The sequence below is a fragment of the Ursus maritimus genome, unplaced genomic scaffold, assembly GCF_017311325.1.
Source record: "Ursus maritimus isolate PB19 unplaced genomic scaffold, ASM1731132v1 scaffold_24, whole genome shotgun sequence".
NCBI lineage: Eukaryota > Metazoa > Chordata > Mammalia > Carnivora > Ursidae > Ursus > Ursus maritimus.
The window spans coordinates 3,786,908-3,807,304 of record NW_024424897.1 but is presented as its reverse complement, the minus strand read 5'-3'; the positions used below and the strand labels follow the sequence as shown (position 1 = coordinate 3,807,304).

The 20,397-nt window shown below is 59.5% G+C and overlaps 1 protein-coding gene across 7 annotated transcripts in view; it reads left to right on the top strand.

Annotated features, from left to right (window-relative positions):
• Positions 1-20,397, top strand: part of PGS1 (phosphatidylglycerophosphate synthase 1) — a 36,615-nt gene that overhangs the window by 13,438 nt on the left and 2,780 nt on the right. For 2 of the 7 annotated variants that reach the window (XM_040640105.1, XM_040640109.1), the window contains 7 exons: positions 1,008-1,107; positions 1,972-2,161; positions 2,860-3,038; positions 5,110-5,631; positions 14,389-14,537; positions 15,484-15,630; positions 18,733-18,862. In XM_040640105.1, the coding sequence (XP_040496039.1) occupies positions 1,008-1,107; positions 1,972-2,161; positions 2,860-3,038; positions 5,110-5,631; positions 14,389-14,537; positions 15,484-15,630; positions 18,733-18,852 (1,407 nt within the window). In that variant the 3' untranslated portion in view covers positions 18,853-18,862. Of the gene's footprint in view, positions 1-3; positions 248-337; positions 450-1,007; positions 1,108-1,971; positions 2,162-2,859; positions 3,039-5,109; positions 5,632-14,388; positions 14,538-15,483; positions 15,631-18,732; positions 18,863-20,397 lie in introns of those variants that run through there. The other 5 variants (XM_040640108.1, XM_040640107.1, XM_040640110.1 and 2 more) reach the window with 5 other exon arrangements.

The window sequence follows — 20,397 nt, the reverse complement described above, 5'->3', positions numbered from 1 at the left end:
CCTAGACTGGGCATCCCGCGCCGGTGGCCTGCCGCGAGCGGGCGGGATGGGAGGGAGCGCACACGCCGGTTTGCTCAGGGGTCCTGCGTGCTCTGCGCCGCCGTCTGTAGGCGGCCTCCTCGTGAGTGTGCGACACCGTTCTCTTGTCTTGTCGTCTCCTTGGGATGGCTTTCCACTCTGAGGCTGTGAAATGGGCCTGGTGGCCACAGTGTTTCCTCTGGGTTCCTCCTTGTCTGGAAACCCCCAGGTAGGAGCTGGGAAATACCGGGGCTGGGTGCAGAGAATGGGGGGACGGTGGGTCAGCAGAAGCACTTCTGTGCCCCCCTCTCCCTCCCAGGCAGGGAAGTCTTCATCTGTCTTCAGGACATGCTTCTAGCTGCAAGCTCGGGAAGCCTGTTTGTTCTTCTGGGAGAAGAATGTCATGTCCATGGAGAGCGGCCAGTGGGCAGGTTGTGTCTCGGATTCATTGGGTCAGCAAATATTTGCCGAGTGCTGTCCGTGTGTAGGCACTGTTTGCTGTGTGTCTGTGGGGATTGTCTGTTGAAACGTGCGAGAGCTGGTGTCTTAGAGAGCCTTTCCAAGAGCGGCAAGGTCCAGACTGCTTGGGCAACGTATCTCTGACCCACAGACACTCTCTTCTTGAGAAGCCTGGCTGGACGAGGGTGCCAGCGGCACCTTCTGGTTACTGTTACTGGTCTCCCGAAGAAGTCTCATGGTGTTGACTCTTGAGCTCTTCAGTGCATGTGTGTGTTCCAAGAGGATGTGGTGGGGGTCGGGGCGCGTTACCTGGCAAGTTTTTTTTTTTTTTTAAAGTAGGCTCCACACCCAGCATGGAACCTGATGTAGGGCTTGAACGCACAACCCTGAGATCAAGACCTGAGCCGACAACCAAGAGTCAGATGCTTAACTGACTGAGCCACCCAGGCGCCCCTTGATCTGTTCTTTTAATACATAATCGTGTTTTTGGATCTTATACTTCTGTTCTTTTGGGGTTCTTTCCTTGATAGGTAGATTGCCTGGAAAGCACTCTGGAAAAGTCACTCCAAGCCAAGTTCCCTTCAGACCTCAAGGTGTCTATCCTCTTGGACTTCACACGGGGCTCAAGAGGTGGGTCTGGCACACTCCCTGCCTGCCCTGACGCTTCCTCTTTCAGAGCCCTTGTTCAGGAGTTACGCTTTTGCGCCCCCCCCCCCCCCCAGCAAAAGCAAGGATGTTTGAAGACAGCGCAGACTGCCTGGTTGCCCATCAGCATTCCTTCTGTAGCAAGTGACTGGAAGCCCAAGGAAAAACAACTTGGGCAAAAAGAGAGGCCGTTTTCGACTCCAATTACTGACCTTTTTTGGGTGGGTCATGATCTGGGGGTCTGGCTTGTCACCAGGACGCAGCTGCTGGCCCTCCTTTTGGGCTGGCTTTATTCTCAGGCTCCATGTAGTGACCTCTGGCAGCCCCAGGCGCATCTGGCCATGACATTTTGTCCATCGGAAGAGAGTCTGCTTCCTGAGGGTCAGACCAGAGCTCCTGACTGACCTGCCGTGGGCCATGCACTGGGGCTCTGCGTGTGCTGCCCGGCCCCGTCTAGGCCTGGGTGCCCTCCCGTGGAGCTGGGGCGAGCTTTCGGGGTGGGTAGGGCCATCATTACCCAGAGTAGGAACGCTAAGAGTGGAGTGGGGTGGTGCCCCTAGGAGGAGGTTTGGGGTGTGATTCCCAGGAGGAGGGAGAATGGGTGCTGGGTACTAAAATGACAGATGTCTGCTGCCCCGAACGCCCAGTCTTGTTCTGAGATGTGTCCGTGTCCAGAGCAGAATTTGGTCTGAGGTCCTCCAGCTCACGATGGTGCCAGGGGTTCTGGCCGATTTGGGTGGACAGCGCAGGCAAATGTGGGCCCACGGTGGGCGGTTCCTCCCCATGCAGGCTGGTATCTTTCTGGTGTGAATCGCCTGTCCTTTTTCTTTCGCTCACCCCTGTATTTAGGTAGGAAGAACTCCCGCACAATGCTGCTCCCGCTGTTACAGAGGTTTCCAGAACAGGTCCGCGTCTCTCTCTTCCACACGCCTAACCTCCGTGGACTTCTCCGGCTCCTGATCCCTGAGCGCTTCAATGAGACGATCGGCCTGCAGCACATGAAAGTGTACCTCTTTGACAACAACGTCATCTTGAGTGGGTGAGTCTGCTGCCTTCTGTCAAGGACCTCCCCTTAGTACCGTCCGGGGCGGAAGTTAGCGGAACACGGAGAAGGAACGTCCATCTCCTCAGGTCTTCAAGGACGTGGCCATACGTTTCTAGTCTAGTTGTCATACTGCCTCAGTGTCATCCATGACACCACATGTGCCGTGGCTGCTGGAAGCCCACCCCGGGTGCTCAGAAGGGAGCCCTGGCTTCTTGAGCACTTCCTGGGTGCTCGGACCCACACACACCTGGGTGTGCTGTCGCATGCCGTCCTCGCGGAGACCCACGTAGTGTTTTCCTCACTTTGTGCATGAGAGACTAGAGAGGACAAATGACTTTCTCAGGCAGAGCCAGGAACACAGAAGAAACAAACCACAGAACCACCATGGCAGTCTGGGTCCTTTTCATGCTGAAACGCGGGCCCTGGGGTGAGCCCCGGCGGGCAGTTGGCTTTGTGAGTGTCATTCTTTTTCCAGCTGATTGTTGCCTCAGGGGCGTCGCTCTGTGGCTCCCTCCTTTGTGTCACCTCATGCCACTCTTGCCTCGTCTTACATGAGTGGCCACGCTCAGGGTCGGCTGCTGCCGTGGGGTCCTGACCCGTGTCTGTCGCCGCCCTGGTCACGCTAGTTTCCTGGCACCCGCTGTCGCACCCTCTCCGGCCTGAGTCCTCACCCGCCTCTTTCCTCCCTGCAGCGCCAACCTGAGCGACTCCTACTTCACCAACCGCCAGGACCGCTACGTGTTCTTGCAGGACTGCGCCGAGATCGCAGACTTCTTCACGGAGCTGGTGGATGCGGTGGGGGACGTGTCCCTGCAGTTGCAGGGAGATGACACGGTGCGCGCGGTGGAGGGGATGGTGCACCCTTACAAAGGTACGGCCCGCTCCGCTGCCCTCCTGAGCTTGCAGGGGGTGGGGTGAGGGCTGAGAGGAGCACACCTCTAGGAGCCTTACTGCGGGCTGGCGGGACTTGGGTGGCAGAGCCTCATTCTGCTTTTGTTTCTGAGGCCAGACAGAGGTGACTCACTGGCCACCAGTCATGCCCTGTGGGTCCAGGGAAGGTGGGAGTGTGGGCTTCGGCCTGGGCCTGGGGGAGGAAGCCAGGGGCCAGCCCTGCACTTCCAGGAAGCAGCCTGCTCACTGACGGCCCTCCCCAGGGCCGGTTCCCCAGTGGGGGCTCTGTGGCTCTCAGCTCTGCTGAGGTCTGTGGCCTCCTGCCTGGAAAGTGAAATGGGAGAGCCCTCAGCTCTGCTCCCTGGAAACAGGCAAACCCTGGCAGCTAGTGTTCCTGGGGGCATTTGCATTCCTGTGATTCCTGTGGCTTCCTGGTGGCCTTTGGGAAGGCCTGCTGCTGAATTTGCAACAGTGTCAGCACTGCGGGGAGGGGCAGACCCTGACCTTATAAGGAGAAGAGCCCCCGTCCTGGGCGTCAGGGGAGCCCGGGCCCTGGAGCCAGTCTGTGACGGGGTGGGGTGGGGGGCTGCCCTGCCTGCTGCTAGCCTGGACGCTCAGTTATTACATTATTTTGAATTTTTATCAATAAAAAAATTTGTGGAAATTTGTTTTTTCTTGTTACATGAGTGCCTATGTATTATTCTCCATTTTGCCCTTTGGTTCGTGAAGCCCGAAATACTTAATCTCTGGCCCATAAAAGAAACACTTGTCAAACCTGGTCTAACTTTACAGGCCAGGCTCGAATGTGCAGAGAAGTAGGCCCCACGTTCTGGGAAGCATGAGTCAACATGCTCAGGGGGCAGGTAGGGGCGCCTGGGCAGGCGCAGATGTGCTCAGGGGACCAGGGCAATTCAGAAGGAGTGAACGGATGTCGGGGACACTCGCGACACTCAGAAGGACGGCCTGAGACATAGAGGGGCTGGAGGGCTGCCACCTCCCCCATGGGTGCTGCTGTCAGGGAGGGAGGGTTTGCACAGGCCATCCCTCCCCCTGTCCCCGGCTGTGAGCACATGAGTGTGTCCTCCTGTTTCTCTTTGATCCTGGCTCAGCCTTCCCTGAGGCTTGCTGTTTGCTCAGCTGCCCGGAGGGCCAGCTCTGGGCAGCTCGGACATTCTCGGTTCTCCCATCGTTGTCATTCTGTGCACTTCTGCTCGTTACCCACTCCCTGCTCACGCTGTGCTTTTGGTTTTGTCCTCACTTCTCAGGTTGGATGCTGGCTTGTTAGCGTTCAGGCTTGTCTGCTGGTAGCATTTATGGTCATTTCTCATCAGTCCCTGGACGGCTGCCTGTCTCCAGGGTCTTGTGTAGACACAACAGGGCCCCAGCCTGCCTGTCGTCGTACTACCCCTCGGGGCCCCACTCCCAGTGTCCCACCGCGTGGAGGTTGCTCAGTCCACGGTTGTGCCCGTGCTTTGTGGCTCACACTCACACGTGCCTTTATCGTTAAACCTTCTCACTGAAGTGCGCCCTGAACACCAGCCTCGGGTGTGCGGTTCACATGCACGTGCATCGGGGGCCGGCTCCCAGAAGCCCCCTCCGGTCCCCTCTCAGGCACTGCAACCCAAGGTTCCACTCCCTTGATTTCTGTCGTCCTCAAGTCGTCTGGCCTGTTTTTGAACTTTTTATAGGGGCGTCTGGCTGGCTCAGTCGGTAGAGCATGTAACTCTTGATCTTGGGGTTGTGAGTTCGAGCTCCACGTTGGATGTGGAGAGGACTTAAAATCTTAAAAAAAAAAATGAACTTTTTATGAGTGGAACTGGTAGAGGCCTTTTCACGTTCCCTGGTGCAGGCTCTTCGTGGCCTTTCCTTGGACGTCGATACCCACGGAGCAGCCTCGCTTGGGCCCTGGGCCCGGTGCTCCATCGAAGCGTGTCTGTAGATGGTCAGCCGGGGCATCTGCACTTGCCTGTCTGGCACCGTGTCCCCGTGCAGGCAAGAGTCCGGAGCCTCCACTTTCCTCCTTCACCCTGCCCTCCCGTGTGTCCCTGCAGGTGACCGGGCTGCCTACTGCAGGGCCGCCAACAAGAGGGTGATGGATGTGATCAACTCAGCCAGGGCCCGCCAGCAAGTGCTGCACGCCCAGACCTTTCACGGCGACTCCCTTTTGACTCAGGAGGACGCGGCAGCTGCTGGAGACCGGAGGCCGGCCCCCGATACCTGGATTTACCCACTGATCCAGATGAAGCCCTTTGAGATCCAGATTGACGAGATTGTCACCGAGACCCTGCTGACAGAGGCGGAGCGAGGCGCCAAGGTCTACCTCACCACCGGCTACTTCAACCTGACCCAGGCCTACATGGACCTGGTCTTGGGCACACGGGCCGAGTACCAGATCCTGCTGGCCTCCCCGGAGGTGAACGGCTTCTTCGGGGCCAAGGGGGTGGCGGGGGCCATCCCGGCCGCCTACGTGCACATCGAGCGGCAGTTCTACCGTGCGGTGTGCAGCCTGGGGCAGCAGGAGCGGGTCCGGCTGCAGGAGTACTGGCGGCGGGGCTGGACGTTCCACGCCAAAGGTATGTGGCGGCCAGCCGGGGCTCGGGGGCGGCGTGCTCCCTCGTTAGCGCCGGGTCCTCCTCCTCTCTCGTCCTCCCCGCAGCCGTGCGGGTGCCACCCCTGCCACTGAGATGCAGTTGTACAGAGTTCTCCCTCTGACGCTCCCAGAGCGTGACACGGGTGACTGGGCGGCTGTCATAATGTGCGCACAGAACTTCTCCGGGGGGCGGGCGGCGTGTGCCGTCGCCCTCCCTGGTCGGCGGTTTCTCCCGCCCTGGCCGTGCCCTTCTCAGGGACAGAGGGTGCGATAGGGATGATTTATTTGGTATTAAACAGCCCGGTTTTTCAGTCTTTCCCTCCCCACTGTGGTTCTTTTACCTCTATGTGAATCCTCCGCTTTTTTTCATAGCTGAGGAAGTTGAGGCCATGTCCTTTCCATTCTGGGCCGCACGGCACTGCCCGCACGTGGGTCACGGGCTGAACTGTGTGCGGATTCCGAGCCCCTGTAGGCACTGGCGTGCGATCCCGGGGCAGTGCGCACGTGCCGTAATCCCAGGTCCGTGGTCGGAGACGGGGATAAGTGGTTTAAAACCTTGTGCTGAGCAGAGGGATGATCCCCGCCGCTGCTTGCTGTTTCGAGGGCACCTGCCTCTGGGGTGAGTCACTCCTTCCGATGCTCCAGGGGCCACGCGACCGAGCTCCTTAGTCCTGTGTCTGAAGAAGAGTGACCGATGAGAGAGCCCCCGGCCACAAGTGGTGTGTGTGGTTTTCTGGCTTCTCTTTGGCGGTCACAGGCCTGTTTTGCTCCTGGGCTGGTCCCGGAGTCTTGCGGGAGGGCCGACGGAGGAGGGGGCGCTGGGATCTTGGGCTCTGGTCTCTGCCTGGGAGCCCGGGCCGCACACAGCGTCTGCGTTGTTTAGATTTGAGGTCATTCTGGGAGCATCGTGTGGGTGGAACTCTTTTTCTTACATCAGCGGTTTTCACCTGGGGATGCGTTGAAGGAAATACTGAAGCCCAGATTGCCCTAGATCTCGGCAATCCAGCTCTCCGGGGACAAATCCAACTCGGTATTTAAAAACAAACAAACAAACGCTCCCCAGGAGTTTCTGATGCCTTAAGAATCCCCGTCACAGCTTCTGGCCTCTGGGGTGGTTTGTGCTTCCTGCCGGGAGGCCCGCTGCCTGGGCAGGTGGCATTGTTGGGTGCGGGAAGTGAACTATTTCATTGTGCTGTGGGGCCGAGCCAGGCGGGTGGTCAGGGTGGGTAGGGTTAGCCAGTGAGGAGGTGTGGAAAGTATTTTAGGATTGGTTTTGTTCCTTGTGAGAATAGCGGAGGTGCCTAGGCGTGGGGCATTGAAGACCGAGCTGGAAGTCGGGAGCAGCTTTGTTCTTTGGAGGGGACGTGTGTGCTAGGGAGCTGTGCAGAGGGTGCCTAGAGAGCGCTCCCTCCTCACCTGTCCTGTGGCACTAGGGGCCCCCCAGCTCAACCTGGCCTGACGGTTCTGATTGGGCCGTGGGTTATTTCCCTGAAGCGGGCGGTCCTGATAAGCGAGCAGTGGAGCAGTGACAACCCCCCCCCCCATTACCGTTCAAACAGAAACACCCAACCGGCTCTTCCAGTGCGGCTCGCCTATTCCCGGACGGGCGTGCTTCTGCCCCGCCCCGGGTGGGGCCTTGTACTCCGGGAGCACTGGAATCATGGGGAAGGCCGGGAATCCCAGGGCGCGTGTGCCTGTGTGTGTGTGAGAAAAGAGGGAATGGGGTTTGGGGTATGTGAGCAGAGGGGCCAGGAGTCAGAGGCCAGTCAGTGCTAAAGTCAGCGGCCAGGGTTCTTTCCTGTCATTGTGATCGATAGGTGGGGGGGGGTCCTTAAGTTGGCCCCCTTTTCTGATTCATTCCTTTTTTTTTTTAAGATTTTATTTATTTGTCAGAGGGAGAGCGCATATACACACAGGCAGGGGGGGCAGCAGGCTCCCCGCTGAGCAAGGAACCCACTGCGGGGCTCGATCCCAAGACCCTCGGGATCATGACGTGAGCTGAAGGCAGACGCCCGACCGACTGAGCCACCCAGGCGCCCCTTTCTGGTTGGTTCCTGGATGCCCATTCTCTGCAGAGCAGCCTGGGAGAGGAGCAGGCCGCCCAGGTGGTGGCTGGCGTGGGCGGTGGGACTTGCTGACTGTGCTCTCTACGGGGCCCCTTCTGGGTCTAGGTGGTGTGTCTGTTTGCTCCTGCTGATGGCGGAGTAGCCGATACCCTGGTGGCCTTCCCACGCTCCCCCAGCACAGGCCTGGCTCTACTCGGCTCCCACTGCTCCCTTAAGCTCCTGGTGAGGAGAGCGAGCCAGGGTCCCCTGTCCGCGGCGTCCACATCCTTGTGGCTCCAGAAGTACTGTGCACCCCTCCCCCAGTCAGGCAGGGAGGGCCTCGGTGTCGAGCCTGCCGGTGGCCCTGGGAGTGAAGGGATGCAGGGACACTGTGTGGGCCCCGCCCCCAGGAAGCTGACCCGCTTGGCGGGGGGCATCCTCCTCACGGAAGTCACGGAGCCGTGTGGTCCGCAAGTGCCAGTCCGATGGCAGGAGGTTCCAAGGACGAGTCCTTTCTGGCTCGTGGTGGGCGGGGGGCAAGCCGTGGCTCAGACGCCTCATTGGGAGGACTGTGAGGACTGTGGGAGCTGAGTGCTGTGGAGGCGGTTCTTCTGTTCGGGGGGCTGCCGAGTAGAGGCCTGTCTCACGGGCATCCTTTGCTGGACTTGAGTATTTGTCATTTTAATGTTACTTCAAAGTGCCAGAAAAACCTTCCACTGTTTAAAGGCATGTACTCTAGAGGCTTTTGCAACGCGGTCTGTTCAGTTTTCTTTGGGTTTTTGCAAAGGCCACCTATTCGGGATGCTGAGGGGGCCTGTGTGCGTGTGATGTGCTGGAGAGGCCACCAGACATGGACTCTTAAAAGCCTGGTTCTCGGCCCAAATTTACCTTTGGTGAACGTGGAGGGATCCGGTCCAACCCCTGTGTGCCATGGTGTGATGGCACGGATTCGCCCTCAGGAGACTGCGGTGACCTGACCCGCATTCTCTTGGGGTTTCTGTGAAGTGGCCGAGAGAGAGGTGTCCCGGGGGCCGTGGGGTGGGCGCTGGAACACCCGGGGCCCCGAGGCTCATGGGCCGCAGGTGGGCGGCTGGTGAATGCTCCCGGGGGGCCTTGTAAGCTCTTGGCGAGGAGAGGTGTCCTTGTCACCTGTGGTTTATCCGCCCCCCCCCCCCGCCCCGTGGGTCCCTGAAGGACACTGTTGAAGGTGGTGGTCTTAGCTGCAGCCCTTGACCTCTGGAGGGGCAGCTGGGGGTCTGAGATAGACACGAGTCTGCCGGCAGCCCCTCAGATTTGTGCCTGGGTGGTTTCCTGTGGCCTGGCCCTTGCTCCTTCCCCCGCAGGTGGGGTGCGGTGAGGCTCTGCGGGCTGGAAGCATCCGGACGCTGCAGGACGGTCACCTGAATTGGCGCTGGGTGTCTGTCCATATTTTTTTTTCCGTCTGTGGTTTCATTTGTTTTGCAGGCATTCAGTGCCCAGCACAGCACGTCACAGCTCTTGTAGTTTAGCCTCTTAAGTGAAAATGTATACTTATTTGTGAAGACTTCATTTCTAGAGAGCAGTTTGGGTTCAGGGCAACGTTGAGGAGAAGGTACAGGGATTTGCCGTACACCCTGCCCTGCTCACGCGCAGGCTCCCCACTGTCGGCATCCCGCAGCGGAGCGCGCTCGACACTGACATGCTGTCGTCCCCCAGAGTCCACACTTCGTATCTGGGGTCATCCTGCTGTTGTGCGCTCATGGGCTCCTGTAGGTGAGGACATGGATCTGTCATCACGGTGTCACACAGACACTTTAACTGCCCTGAACATCCTCTGTGCTTCCCATCCGTGTCCCGTCCCCCCCCCCGGCCAGATTCTGACAGTCCCTTCACTATCTCCCTATTTTCACCTTTCCCAGAATGTCATGCAGTTGGACTCGTACAGTCTGTAGCATTTTCAGACTGGCTTGTTAGGCTACTAATGGGCGTTTAAGTTTTTTTTTTTTAAAGATTTTATTTATTTGGGGGGGGGGAGGAGCAGAGGGGGAGAGGGAGGGACAAGCAGATTCTGTGCTGAGCATGGAGCCTGATGCAGGGCTCCATCCCATATCCCAAGCTCATGACCTGATCCCAAAGCAGGAGTCAGCTGCTTAACTGACTGAGCCACCCAGGTGCCGCGTGTTTAAGGTCCTTAAACCTTCCAGCTTTTCACGGCTTGACAGCTCTTTCCTTTTAGTGCTGAATAGCATCCCCTTTTCTGGACGGACCAGTTCATTCATCCGTCCACCTACTGAGGGACATCTCGGTTGCTGCAGGGATTCCCCTTTTGAACCTGGTCCTAGTGGACAGCGGGGTCTGGGGGCCAGGTGCACAATGGCTGTCAGCTGGTTGTGAGCACTGTGTCTGTCACGTGCCAACGAACTAACCTCTCTAGGTCTTGGGGAGGCAACAGCCCCAGGGGAGCGTGAGTGAGGATGACAGATGTCTTTTGGGCCTGGTTCTCACGTCTCCTGCTCCCTGGAGAGGAGTGGCCCTGAGCTGTGCCCGGTGCCGTGGCGGGACTTCCGGCTGGGAGCAAGAGGCACGCAGCCCCTTTGGGCAGGGGCCACGTCCACGCTGGGGGACGTCTCGGGGGAGGATCAGAAAATGAGCTTTGAGGTGTCAACTTGCATTTCATTTGAGTGCAGTACCGAGAGCTAACAGCACAATGTGTGTGGCCAGGGTGGGGCAGGCCACTGGATTAAGAGATTTCTGGCTCCTGCTGACAGAGGAATCTGTTAATGATTGTGAGAATTGTCACTATTTTTACTGCTTTCCCGACAGGCGGCTTGGCATAGTGCCCAAAGGTGAGCTTGCAGTGCGAGCTGGGGCAGCTCCACCCTGTGTGTCCGGGGTGCGCGTGCCTCCCCCGGGCGCCAGCAGGTGTGCGCTGGGCCAGGGCCGCACCGACTGCTCTGCTGGGGAGCTGGCAGGCCCGGCCTCCGGGCCTCCCGGCCTCTGTGAGTGGCCGGGAGTGTAACAGGCAAGTGCTTAGTCCTCCAAGGTCGGGACTGTGGTGTCTCCTGTCCCCTTGTATTTTTATAGGGGTCTGAGGGTCCTCAGGAATTTATTGGAGAATATCGTGGCGGAAGTGAAGGAGGGGGCATGAGTTGACGTTTTCTTGGAGAGAGCCTCAGGGAAGTCCTCTCACCAGAAACAGTCATGAACTCCTGCTTTAGAACTCAGAGCTTTTTGTACTTGAGTTCGTCATCGCGTGTTGGAAGACGCACCGTTAGCCACACTTACTTTGTTGGAACAAGTATTTAGCGCCTGCCGTGTGCCAGGTAGAGTTCAGGGCATTCGGAACCAGTCACTGGGGGCCAGACAAGCCGCTGCCCTCCCCAGGTGTCTGTTTCGTTTAACAGGAAGCAGATGGATGAGTCTATTCAAGTAGAAGTCCAGAGCAGGAGGAGGAGTCTGGGTCGACGGGGGTCTGTTAGACTGGGGGCTCGGGAAGACCTCTCTGCGGAGGGGACACTCGCTGAGCACGGACTCTGGCTGGAGGGTCCATGTGGGGGGCCCAGGAACGTGAGGCCCCAAGACCATGCTAGACAGGAGAAGTGAGGGGGGCAGGTCGGGAGGGAGTGAGGCCGGCAGGTGGCCGGGATGCGGGAAAAGCTCAGAGGACTGGTGAGGGAGCTCTGTGGGAGCCCTTGGGCCACCTGATTTACCCTGCAGCCTGGTGCTGGGACCGCACGGAGGAGGGGCTGTAGGCAGAGCACAAGAGGTGGCCCGGGGCAGGCAGCGAGGGCTCTCCTTGCGGAGCGGGGAGCCTGCAGAACGCTTGGGACTCAGTCCGGTTGTCTGTGTCTCCACGCTCCCTCTGGGGCTGAGGACTGTCCACGGCCCATCCCCTTGGCCAGTCCCCTCCTGTGCTGTCTCTTGAGCAGCTGAGTCTCTCCCAGTCTGGCGGGTCCTAGATGGTAGAGGCGTTGGGCACAAAGGTCAGGCCCTGGGCTTGATAACAGGCTTGTGGCCCTGCCGGGAAGTGCAGGAGCCCCCGCCCTGCCCCTCACCCTGCCAGTGCGCTCAGCCCCCGAGCAAGGGGTGCCCCCTCGCGAGTCCCTCCCTGAGTGGAAGTTTCCTGGCTGTCCTCCGGGCCTAGCCCAGCAGCAGAAATGTCCACCTTCGGGGAGCTCGTACCCAGAAGGGCCGGCTGTTCGTGGGGTGGCATCTTGAGCTCCTGGGGCACAGGCACCACGTGGCCTCAACATCTGTGGTCTTTATGTCCTTTTGGATGGAGAAAGATCACAGTCCACATGGGTCTACAGGGGAAGCGGTGGGGCAGTTACAGGCCTCACCAAGGTGGCCAGTAGGTTCAAAATGCGTACTGCCCATCACTTGGACATGCTCTCCCGAGGCCAGCCTGGGCCAGGGACCGAAAGCCGAAAGAAGACAGCCGTCTGTCGTGCCTTCCCAGTGACGTGATTGTGGCGGGTGGGTGCTGAAAAGCTCTTGTCTCACTACATGTCAATCCCAGGTACGTGCAGCACACGGACATGTGTCTGTGAGAGCAAGATTTCCTTCAGGGCTGGCGATTAGGAAAAACAGGTCTAAAAAAGCTCTTTAGTGGTCAGTAGCAAAAGCAGGCTGGGAAGCAGTGGTGGGGCCGAGGAGCTGTTGGCGTGGGCTGGGGCCGGGCCGCCTGCCTCTCGTGGCTGGCCCCTAGGTTGCCTTGTGAGGAAGAGATCTAAGCAGATTTCAGAAATAAAAAATACGCATAGGACCAGGTCCTTTCAGTCTTGCGCAGCTCCTGTGGTCCAGGAGCCTTGCACGGACGCACCGAGGGTGGCATGATTGACGGCAGCTATAGCCCATGTCAGCCACGTGGGTGCCGGTCCTTCCTGCTGCTCGCGCTCTGTCCTTGTCTGAGCCGACTCTGGAGAGCCAGCTGCGTGAGGAGCGCGGAGCGTCCCCCGTGCTTTTGAGTCTTTCTGATTGTGACGTCACACGAGTCGGAACAGCAGTGGCAGGTGGAGCGCTCTGAGGCTGCGGGAGGTCTGCCCCCCCTGGCCCAGCGCCCCGGCCTCAGGCTCTGTGGAGAGGCCGAGCCTAGCAAAGGAGGAGAGCCAGCCCTGCCCCACTGCCGCCACGAGGCTCCGCCGTCCTGCCCAGACCTGCTGGACATCTGGACCGGTGCCAGGGGCCAGCCGGCACACCCCCGGTCTCTCGACATGAGATACGGTGAACCACACGGTTGCCTACACGGCAGTGGCCCCGCGGGGCGGTACAGTTGCCGGAGCGACACACACGGGCAGGCAGGCGGCTTTGATGTGGCCCCGTGGGGGGTCGAGCGCATTACAGGAACAGGCAGCAGAGCGTCGTCATCTCTTACCCAAGGTATTCTTGGAAATGCTCTCGCTCTGAGTGAGAATTAGGAAACGGCCTTCTATTTTAGGCTCCTCGGTGTGTACTACACATTGTTGATTCGCTCGTGATGGTCATGCGTGCCTGGGGGCTCTTAGAAAGGGTCAGGCTGGCAGAGGAGAGGCCGGCAGCGGTGGGAGGGCGTGAGGAGGCCGGCCCGGAGCAGGGGGACCTTGCAGAGGAGCTGGGGCCGACCCCGGCACCCGACAGTAGCTGGGTTTTCTGGGCTGAACGTTCTTGGTGCTAGTGAGGGTGTGGCGTGGAGGAAAAGACAGATGCCAGATCCAGATCTGGGCTCCCCTGGGAGAAAGGAAGTCTAGGGTAGCAGCTGTCCTGGGGAGGTCAGGTTTTGGGAGTCGTCTCTTCAGGAGAAGTGGTTGTGACAGGCACTGGACCGTGCAGGCAGGCCATGGGACTCGGGGGAGGGGTGGACTGTGGGGGATGGGGTGCACCGCAGACCCACCAGCCTGTCGTGTTTCAGGGGATAGTTCAGGATTCTGAGACAGTCTGCAGCCTTCATGACAAATGTGTCAGCATGCGGGGGGATGAGGCAGGACCCGTACCCCACGGCTGCTCATACCGTGCCCTGCTTTTTGTCTGGCTGTGCTGTCAGCCGGCTCATTTCCTAGCAGAAGAGGGGAAATGGTGTTTTCTGGGGTGGGACAGAAACTCACAGGGCCTCTGGGTTCTCTCTTCCACTGGCCTCTGGTGGACTTCGCATGTCTGGTTTTGATGTCCCTGAGCCCCTAGCAGGGACTCATGTCTGTTGTCCCTTTGGGTGTGATGTGTCGGGAGCCCGAGACGGAGAATCGCGTGTGTCCGTGGGTGGGAAGGGGTGCAGAATGGAGTAAGCTGTACTTACCAAGAGTCTTTGTACCCCCCGCCCCCGTGGAACAGCCCCATGCCTGCGGACTTGGGTAGGAGGATTGCTGTTCCCTAGGTCACCTTCTTAGCACAGCAGGGGTGTCTTTCCTGAGAAGTAGGTGTGAACTTTGTCACCTCGGTGCTTGTGGCAGGAGGGGCTGTGGGTAGCACGGGGTGGTGAGCGCCGAACCTGAGCGTGGGCCTCCCGGGGCTCCCTGAAGGACCCACCTCTCGCCGTGCTTGGGCAGGAGAGGAGACGGCATCCTCCCGGGAACGTGGGCCGCCCCAGGTCCCTGCCCTCTGAGCAGCACCCCGGGGGACAGCGCGTCCTGCCTGACCGCTTGTTCCCAGCAGGGCTGCTTTTCTCTTAGGTTGAACGAAGCGTGGAGAGGCTCTCGGCAGATGCTGTGCTCATTTCCTGTCTGCACGTTTCCTTTTCCCTGCAGGCCTCTGGCTGTACCTGGCAGGGAGCAGCCTGCCCTGTCTCACGTTGATTGGCTCTCCTAATTTTGGGTACAGGTCGGTTCACCGGGACCTGGAGGCCCAGATCGCCATAGTGACGGAGAGCCGGGCCTTGCAGCAGCAGCTTCACCAGGTTGGTCGGGACAGGTGGGATTGCCCGGGTCGGTGGGGGGTAGCGGGGTGCTCAGCCCTGCCTGTGTCACCGGGTCCCCTGAGAGCTGTCCCCGCCATCGTCTTCAGTGGCAGAGAGAACCCGGGTCCTCACAAGCCCGCTGGTGGCCGGAAGGCCAGTCCTGAGAGAAGCCCGCCGAGGGGCAGCCCTTAGAAGCCGCGTGCCCCCTGGCCCTCCTGCCGCCGCAGCCAACCCCGCCCCATGGCCCCAGGAGCTCCCTCTGTGTGGGCGAGAGCGCGGTTCTCTCACCCGGACACCCCAGCTGCTTGTAAGAGTGCACATCAGCCGTCGCGGGGGTGTGGGGGAGGAGCCAGGCTCACTCAGGCCCGGGGCCACTGGCAGCAGGCTCTGCAGGACGGTGGCCACGTAGGCAGGACGGGCACTCAGGCACCAGTGTCTCTGCCGGGAGAGACAGAAGAGGCAGACCTCCGGAAGCAGCCCGAGCGCCCGTGCAGAGGGCTTTGTGCAGAACGGAGTAATTTCAAGGGCATGGGCAGCCCCGTGCCTCCGTCTCTGAGCCATAGAGTCCATGTGCACCCGTCACCTGGATTCTGTCTCACTCTGCATCATCCCCCTGGGTAGTGCACTGGCTGGGGATTGAGCGCGCAGGGGACGGTGCAGAGGGTGGGGATTGAGCGTGCAGGGGACGGTGCAGAGGGTCTGCGGGTGTGCCAGCCAGCAGCAGGGTTCCCTCGTGGGGTGTTGGCGGTGTCTGGAGGTGGGTGATATGCAGGACGGGCAGAAACTCATGGCTACCTTGGTCCCTTACCCAATGCCAGGGGACGGCGATTGGCAAAGCAGGTCGCTTTTTTCTTGGGGAGTTCCAGCATCTTAGAGTTTCTGTGGTGTTGTCCTCATGTTTGCAGTAGTAATAGGGCTTCTTTTCTTCTGTCGTCTGTCCGTGAAGGGGAGAAGCAAGCGTTCTCCTGAGCGTCGGAGCTGGGGCCTCAGAGGAAGCCTAACCCACTCTGGCTGGCTTAGCCCATTGGGGTGCACTGGCCGTCGGGCGCAGGTGGCCGGTCCAGGACCCACCTGCTCCCCTTGGAAGACACAGGTCAGGCCCATGTTCTCAGCCACTTGGAAGTGGGGAAAGCAGCCCTTTTTGTGAGCTGGGGTTGGAGACCCTGAGCCCCGTACTGCTGACTAGCTAATGGCCCAGAGAAGCAGGGGGAGAACCCCATTTCCTCACCGGGGCAGGGATGCAGGGTGGTTCCCAAAGGGTCAGCAGCTATCTCGGCCCTCTTTCTGTGGTGGAATGTTTTATTTTCTGACTAGAAGAAAACAAAGTTGCTGAGAATTCGTGAGCGCTTTTGTGGGACTGCGTGTTTGGTGGCCGGACTCGGGAGCCGCGAGCCCCACGCCGTGCGTGTGAGAGCGGGGTGGTGCTGGGCACTCCTCAGTCTGTGACCTTTACAGCAAAGCCTTTCCATGGAGGGGGCCAGCTTCCCTCCTGAGTCACAGGAACACAGATAACGCTGCTGTGGGCCAGACCTCAGAAGCCTCGGCTGTTGACTTTGCGAAGCTTTTATTCTCTAGTGTTTGGGAATGATTGTTGCGAAACTGTGGGAGCCTTTGTTGCTGGACAAGGACACGGTAACTGCCTTGTCCCTGGGACCTGCCTTCTGCCGTCTGGGAATCCTGTCAGCGGCCCAGTGGGGCCGTGGTGCCGGGAAGGCCTTCACGACCAGGGGCCAGAGGAAGTGGCAGCGGTTGTGCTCTGGGTGGCCAGTGCGGAATCCGAGCCGCTCAGCAGGTTTCTTGCACCGTGAGGCTTCCAGAAAATGAGGAAGCCTCACAGCTGAGGCTCTAGGCGGAGTCGCTGGTGCAAGAGGGGCAGGGCCGCACCCCGGTGGGGTCTGCGGGACTTCTGGATCGGTTGCAGAGACGCCTCGGTCTGGGAGCCCCTGCTCTGGGTCAGTAGAGTTGTGGGTGTGAGCTGGGCCTCAGGCCAGGCCTGGTTCCCCACGGATCTGGGTTGATTTGTGGGGGCAAGTGCCCCAGGCCTGTGCCTGGGGTCGTGGTGCTGGCCCCTCTGCCCGACCTCCCGAATGAGGGGATTGAACCCACATCCTGGATCTGGAGAGAAGCTGGGCCGGTTGTGGTCAGGAGCTGTTTTCCCAAATGACATATTTGGGATAGTTTCCTTTTCTTCCCAAACCTGAATCCCAGGGGCTTTAGATTGTGGGAGGGTGGCAGTTCACGCCGCCGCGGCTCTTCCTTTCTTCAGAGGCACACTGATTTCTGTGCTTTTGAAATGCAGAAACATGTTTCTAGATAATTCCACCTATATACTTAGATGCTGGGACTGTAGGCCCCCGCTCCTGCCAGGTGGCCCTACAGTGCCTGATCCTGGGACTGCCCGGCCACACAACATCCCCACGGCCCAGAAAGTCCCTAGAACCCCAGCTGCCTGTGTCCCTGCTCCCTGTTCTCCGTGGGAAGATACAGGGAAGGGCCCTGTTCGTATGGCACTGGGCACTAGGAATGGAGAGATATTTTTATCAGAGTCCAAAGCCCCTCCCTTCACCTAGTATGCACAATAAAAACTGCAAGCTTCCTGGTTTTGTTCAGAGAACACGGTTTACCACTTGTGACCCGAGAAAGACTCCCTTGAACAGCATTGTAACCTTGATCAGCTGACTTCCTTCTCCAGCCCTGTTGTGGGGTCTGTGAGGAACCTTAAGTGTTTCTGGTAATTTAACTGAAATCTTGGCTGAGTATTCGTTGGAAAGCCTAAAGCTGGCTGGGTCTGTGGAGCCTTCTGCAAGCCCGCCCCCCGGGCCGCCGGCGGCTGCTCCGTCAGGCACGTCCAGCCGGGGACCGGGGCCGTCGCCGCTGGCAGCCGAGAGCCCGCTCAGCTCGGCAGGGCCGTGTGGACCCGGCTCCGCCAGAGTGGCGAGGGCGTGAGCCTGAAAACCGTGCGGGAGAAGTGAAGTCGGGGTCCTGGGTCTGCCCAGCCCTGGATGGGAAAGCTGTGGATGCTTCCTGTCGGGTCCTCTGTCCCCCGTTCCTGTCGGGTCGTCCCTGCCCCCAGGGAGGAGCGCGTCCAGCTCCCCGGCGGTGCGAGCAGCGTCATCCCAGCGCTCCGTCTGGCGCTCCCGGGCCCACAGTGGGCCCCGTCTTCGAGGCCATTCTGTCGGGTCCTCATGATGGTGCGGGTAGTCGGTATTTTCTGGACGAAGGGTTGCAAGATCCAGAGAGCGATCGCCCTCTCAGCCCTGAGTGGTGCGAACCAGTAGGCTCACTTCCGGCCGCTTCGTCAAATCCTTTATTAATGGAAACACGGGACTTGTAGGGTGTGTTGTTTAAGGAAGTGTTTCCTCTCGAAGATTCTAAGCACAATTTAAGAGAAGGCTTATATGAGTGTTTTTAAACTTGTTTTTAAATATAAAATAAACGTTCATTGTAAAAATTCAGAAAGATGGGAAGACGCCTGTCCCTCCTTCAGAGACGTCACTGAAGTCACTCCGAGGATTCCCTCTCGTTCTGTGTGTGTGGAAAGGCAGGACTTGTCTTTTTAATGAAGTTAGCATTATGTTCGCTGTGTCATCTTCTGGAGCGTGATTACCTTGTGGCGCACACCCGTTCGTCGTGTGGGTTTATTAATCCGTTGTCATGGACATTGAGGTGGTCTCCAGCTCTCCCATCGTAAGCGTCGCTGTGATAGGTGGCAGGACGCAGAAATCTCGAGCGCGTAGCTTTTTTCTTGGGATGCAGTCCTGCAAGTGGAGCTCCTTGGAGCTTTGATACCTGTCGCCAAGCTGCTCTCTGGGAAGATGGCATGACCCTCTCCGGCCTCCGTCGGCTCGGGGTCACCGCATGACAGAACAACTTTCTGCCAACTCGAGAGAAGAGAAGCCCTCCCATTTCAAGAACGTGGCTTTGAGTTGCACGGGCTCATTTAGCGGGGTGAGCCTCGCTGCCCTCCGCCGGCTCCGCACGCCGTCCACTCCGCACATGTTGGTCTTCAAGGTGTCGAGACGCCGGCTCCTTAGCTTGCTCGCCAGGGCGGGTTGGACAGGGCGGCTCGCAGGCCGCCTCCCCTGCCTGGCGCCCCAGCACCCCTGCCCCCCAGCGCCCGAGCCAGCTCCACGTGGGACGCGGGGGCCGCCCGGTGCCCCGGGAGACGCTGACGCCCGTGTGTTCTCTCCCGCAGGAGCAGGAGCGGCTCTACCTGCGCTCGGGCGCGGTGTCCTCCGCCACCTTTGAGCAGCCGAGTCGGCAGGTGAAGCTGTGGGTGAAGCTGGTGACGCCGCTGATTAAGAACTTCTTCTGAGGACGGACAGGTGCTGCCTTGCGAGGCCGTGTGTGTGTGTGTGTGTGCGCGGGGGGGTGGGGGCTTCCGCCTCGGGGCTTCCCGGGACCTCTCGCCGGGGCCCAAGGGCTCTGTCCCGTGGGTCACCATGGTCGTCATCGAAGTTTTCCAGGCCCGAAGCTAGATTGGGTGGCCCTGTCACCTCATGTTAGCACCGTGGCCCGGGCTGGCATCACGAGTGGGGGGCCGGGGTGGTGGGCGCAGGAGGGATGCTTGGTGACAGGACACGTTCTGCCCACTGGGAGGAGCCTGCCACTAGGGACGGAGGCTGCCACTTGGCGCCCAGAGCCACCGGCTGTGGCCCACAGGGGGATGCCAGCAAGGCTGACCTGGGCTGCTGCTTGGCTGTGCCGACGTCCGGAGGTTGGGCAGGGTGCGGCTGCTGGTAGAGGTGGCCCTACCCCCCCCCCCCAGTGGCTCCAGAGGGGACCCGTCGCCCGGCTCTGGGCGGGATGCTGGGCCGCCAGCTCAGGTGCGGGGAAGGGGGTGCACGGTTGCACGGCAGCGGCTCCCTTGGGTGCTGGTGCCGGGCTTCTCTCATTAAAACAAAATTGTATTTAATCTCATCATTTAGTTTTCCTCCATACTTTCATTACTTTGATTCAAATAACGTAGACCCAGAGAGGAAGGTGATGCTGGCGATCCGACACCGTGCGGCCGTCTCCTGCCTCTCACCTCCCCAGCAGCCACTTTCGACTCTCTTACCTGTTTCTTCTGATGTTTACATACTGGTCTGTATTTCTAGATAATATGGGTATGTTGCCAGCCCCCCAAATACAAAGTCTCGTAAAAATCCCACCCCAAACGCCACACCAGTGTCACACCTGAAGCCGGAGCAAGAGCCCCTTAGCGTCGTCACCCCCCGAGCATGCTCAGTGTCGGTGGCCCAGGCTCTGGGTAAGGTCCAGACCTTGTGCTATAGGGTGATGTTACCTAAGTCTCTCTTTATCTGGGTTCCCTTCATTTTTGTTCTTTGCAGTTTTTTGTTGAAGAATGAACCTCGTTTTTATTGCATCTGCCTAAAACATGGTTTGTGTCACTGTCTCCCGGCAGGGCATCTGCACAGCCTGTAGCGTGTAGGTTTGTCCCAGGCCAGGGTGCACCCCCGCGCCCTGTGTCTCCAGGAGCAGGTTGAAAAACCTTGCTGCCCAATCTCTACATCTCCAGGTGCTTGAACCTTGCGCAGTGAAAGACCTTCCTGAGAGAAGGCCTTCGGGCCCCGGGCTATGGCAGCTCATCTTTTGTGGGGGGGTGGTGCTTTCCACCCTGGAAGCCACTTCTCGTGCCTCCCTCCCAAGGGCGGTAGCTGCCAGTGGTCCCCTCCGTGGGCTCTGGAAGGCGTGCTCGGCCCCTTCCGCACAGCCTGGCTGTGTGCGTGGGGCGCTTGCTCCAGCGCTAGGAGCACCTCGTCTTGGGCTGAGGGTGTCTGCACCCCTCCCCCCAGGGCCGGCAGCTCTGCAGGCTTTCGTGGTTGGGAATCGGGTGGAGTGGTGGCCGTGGCTACAC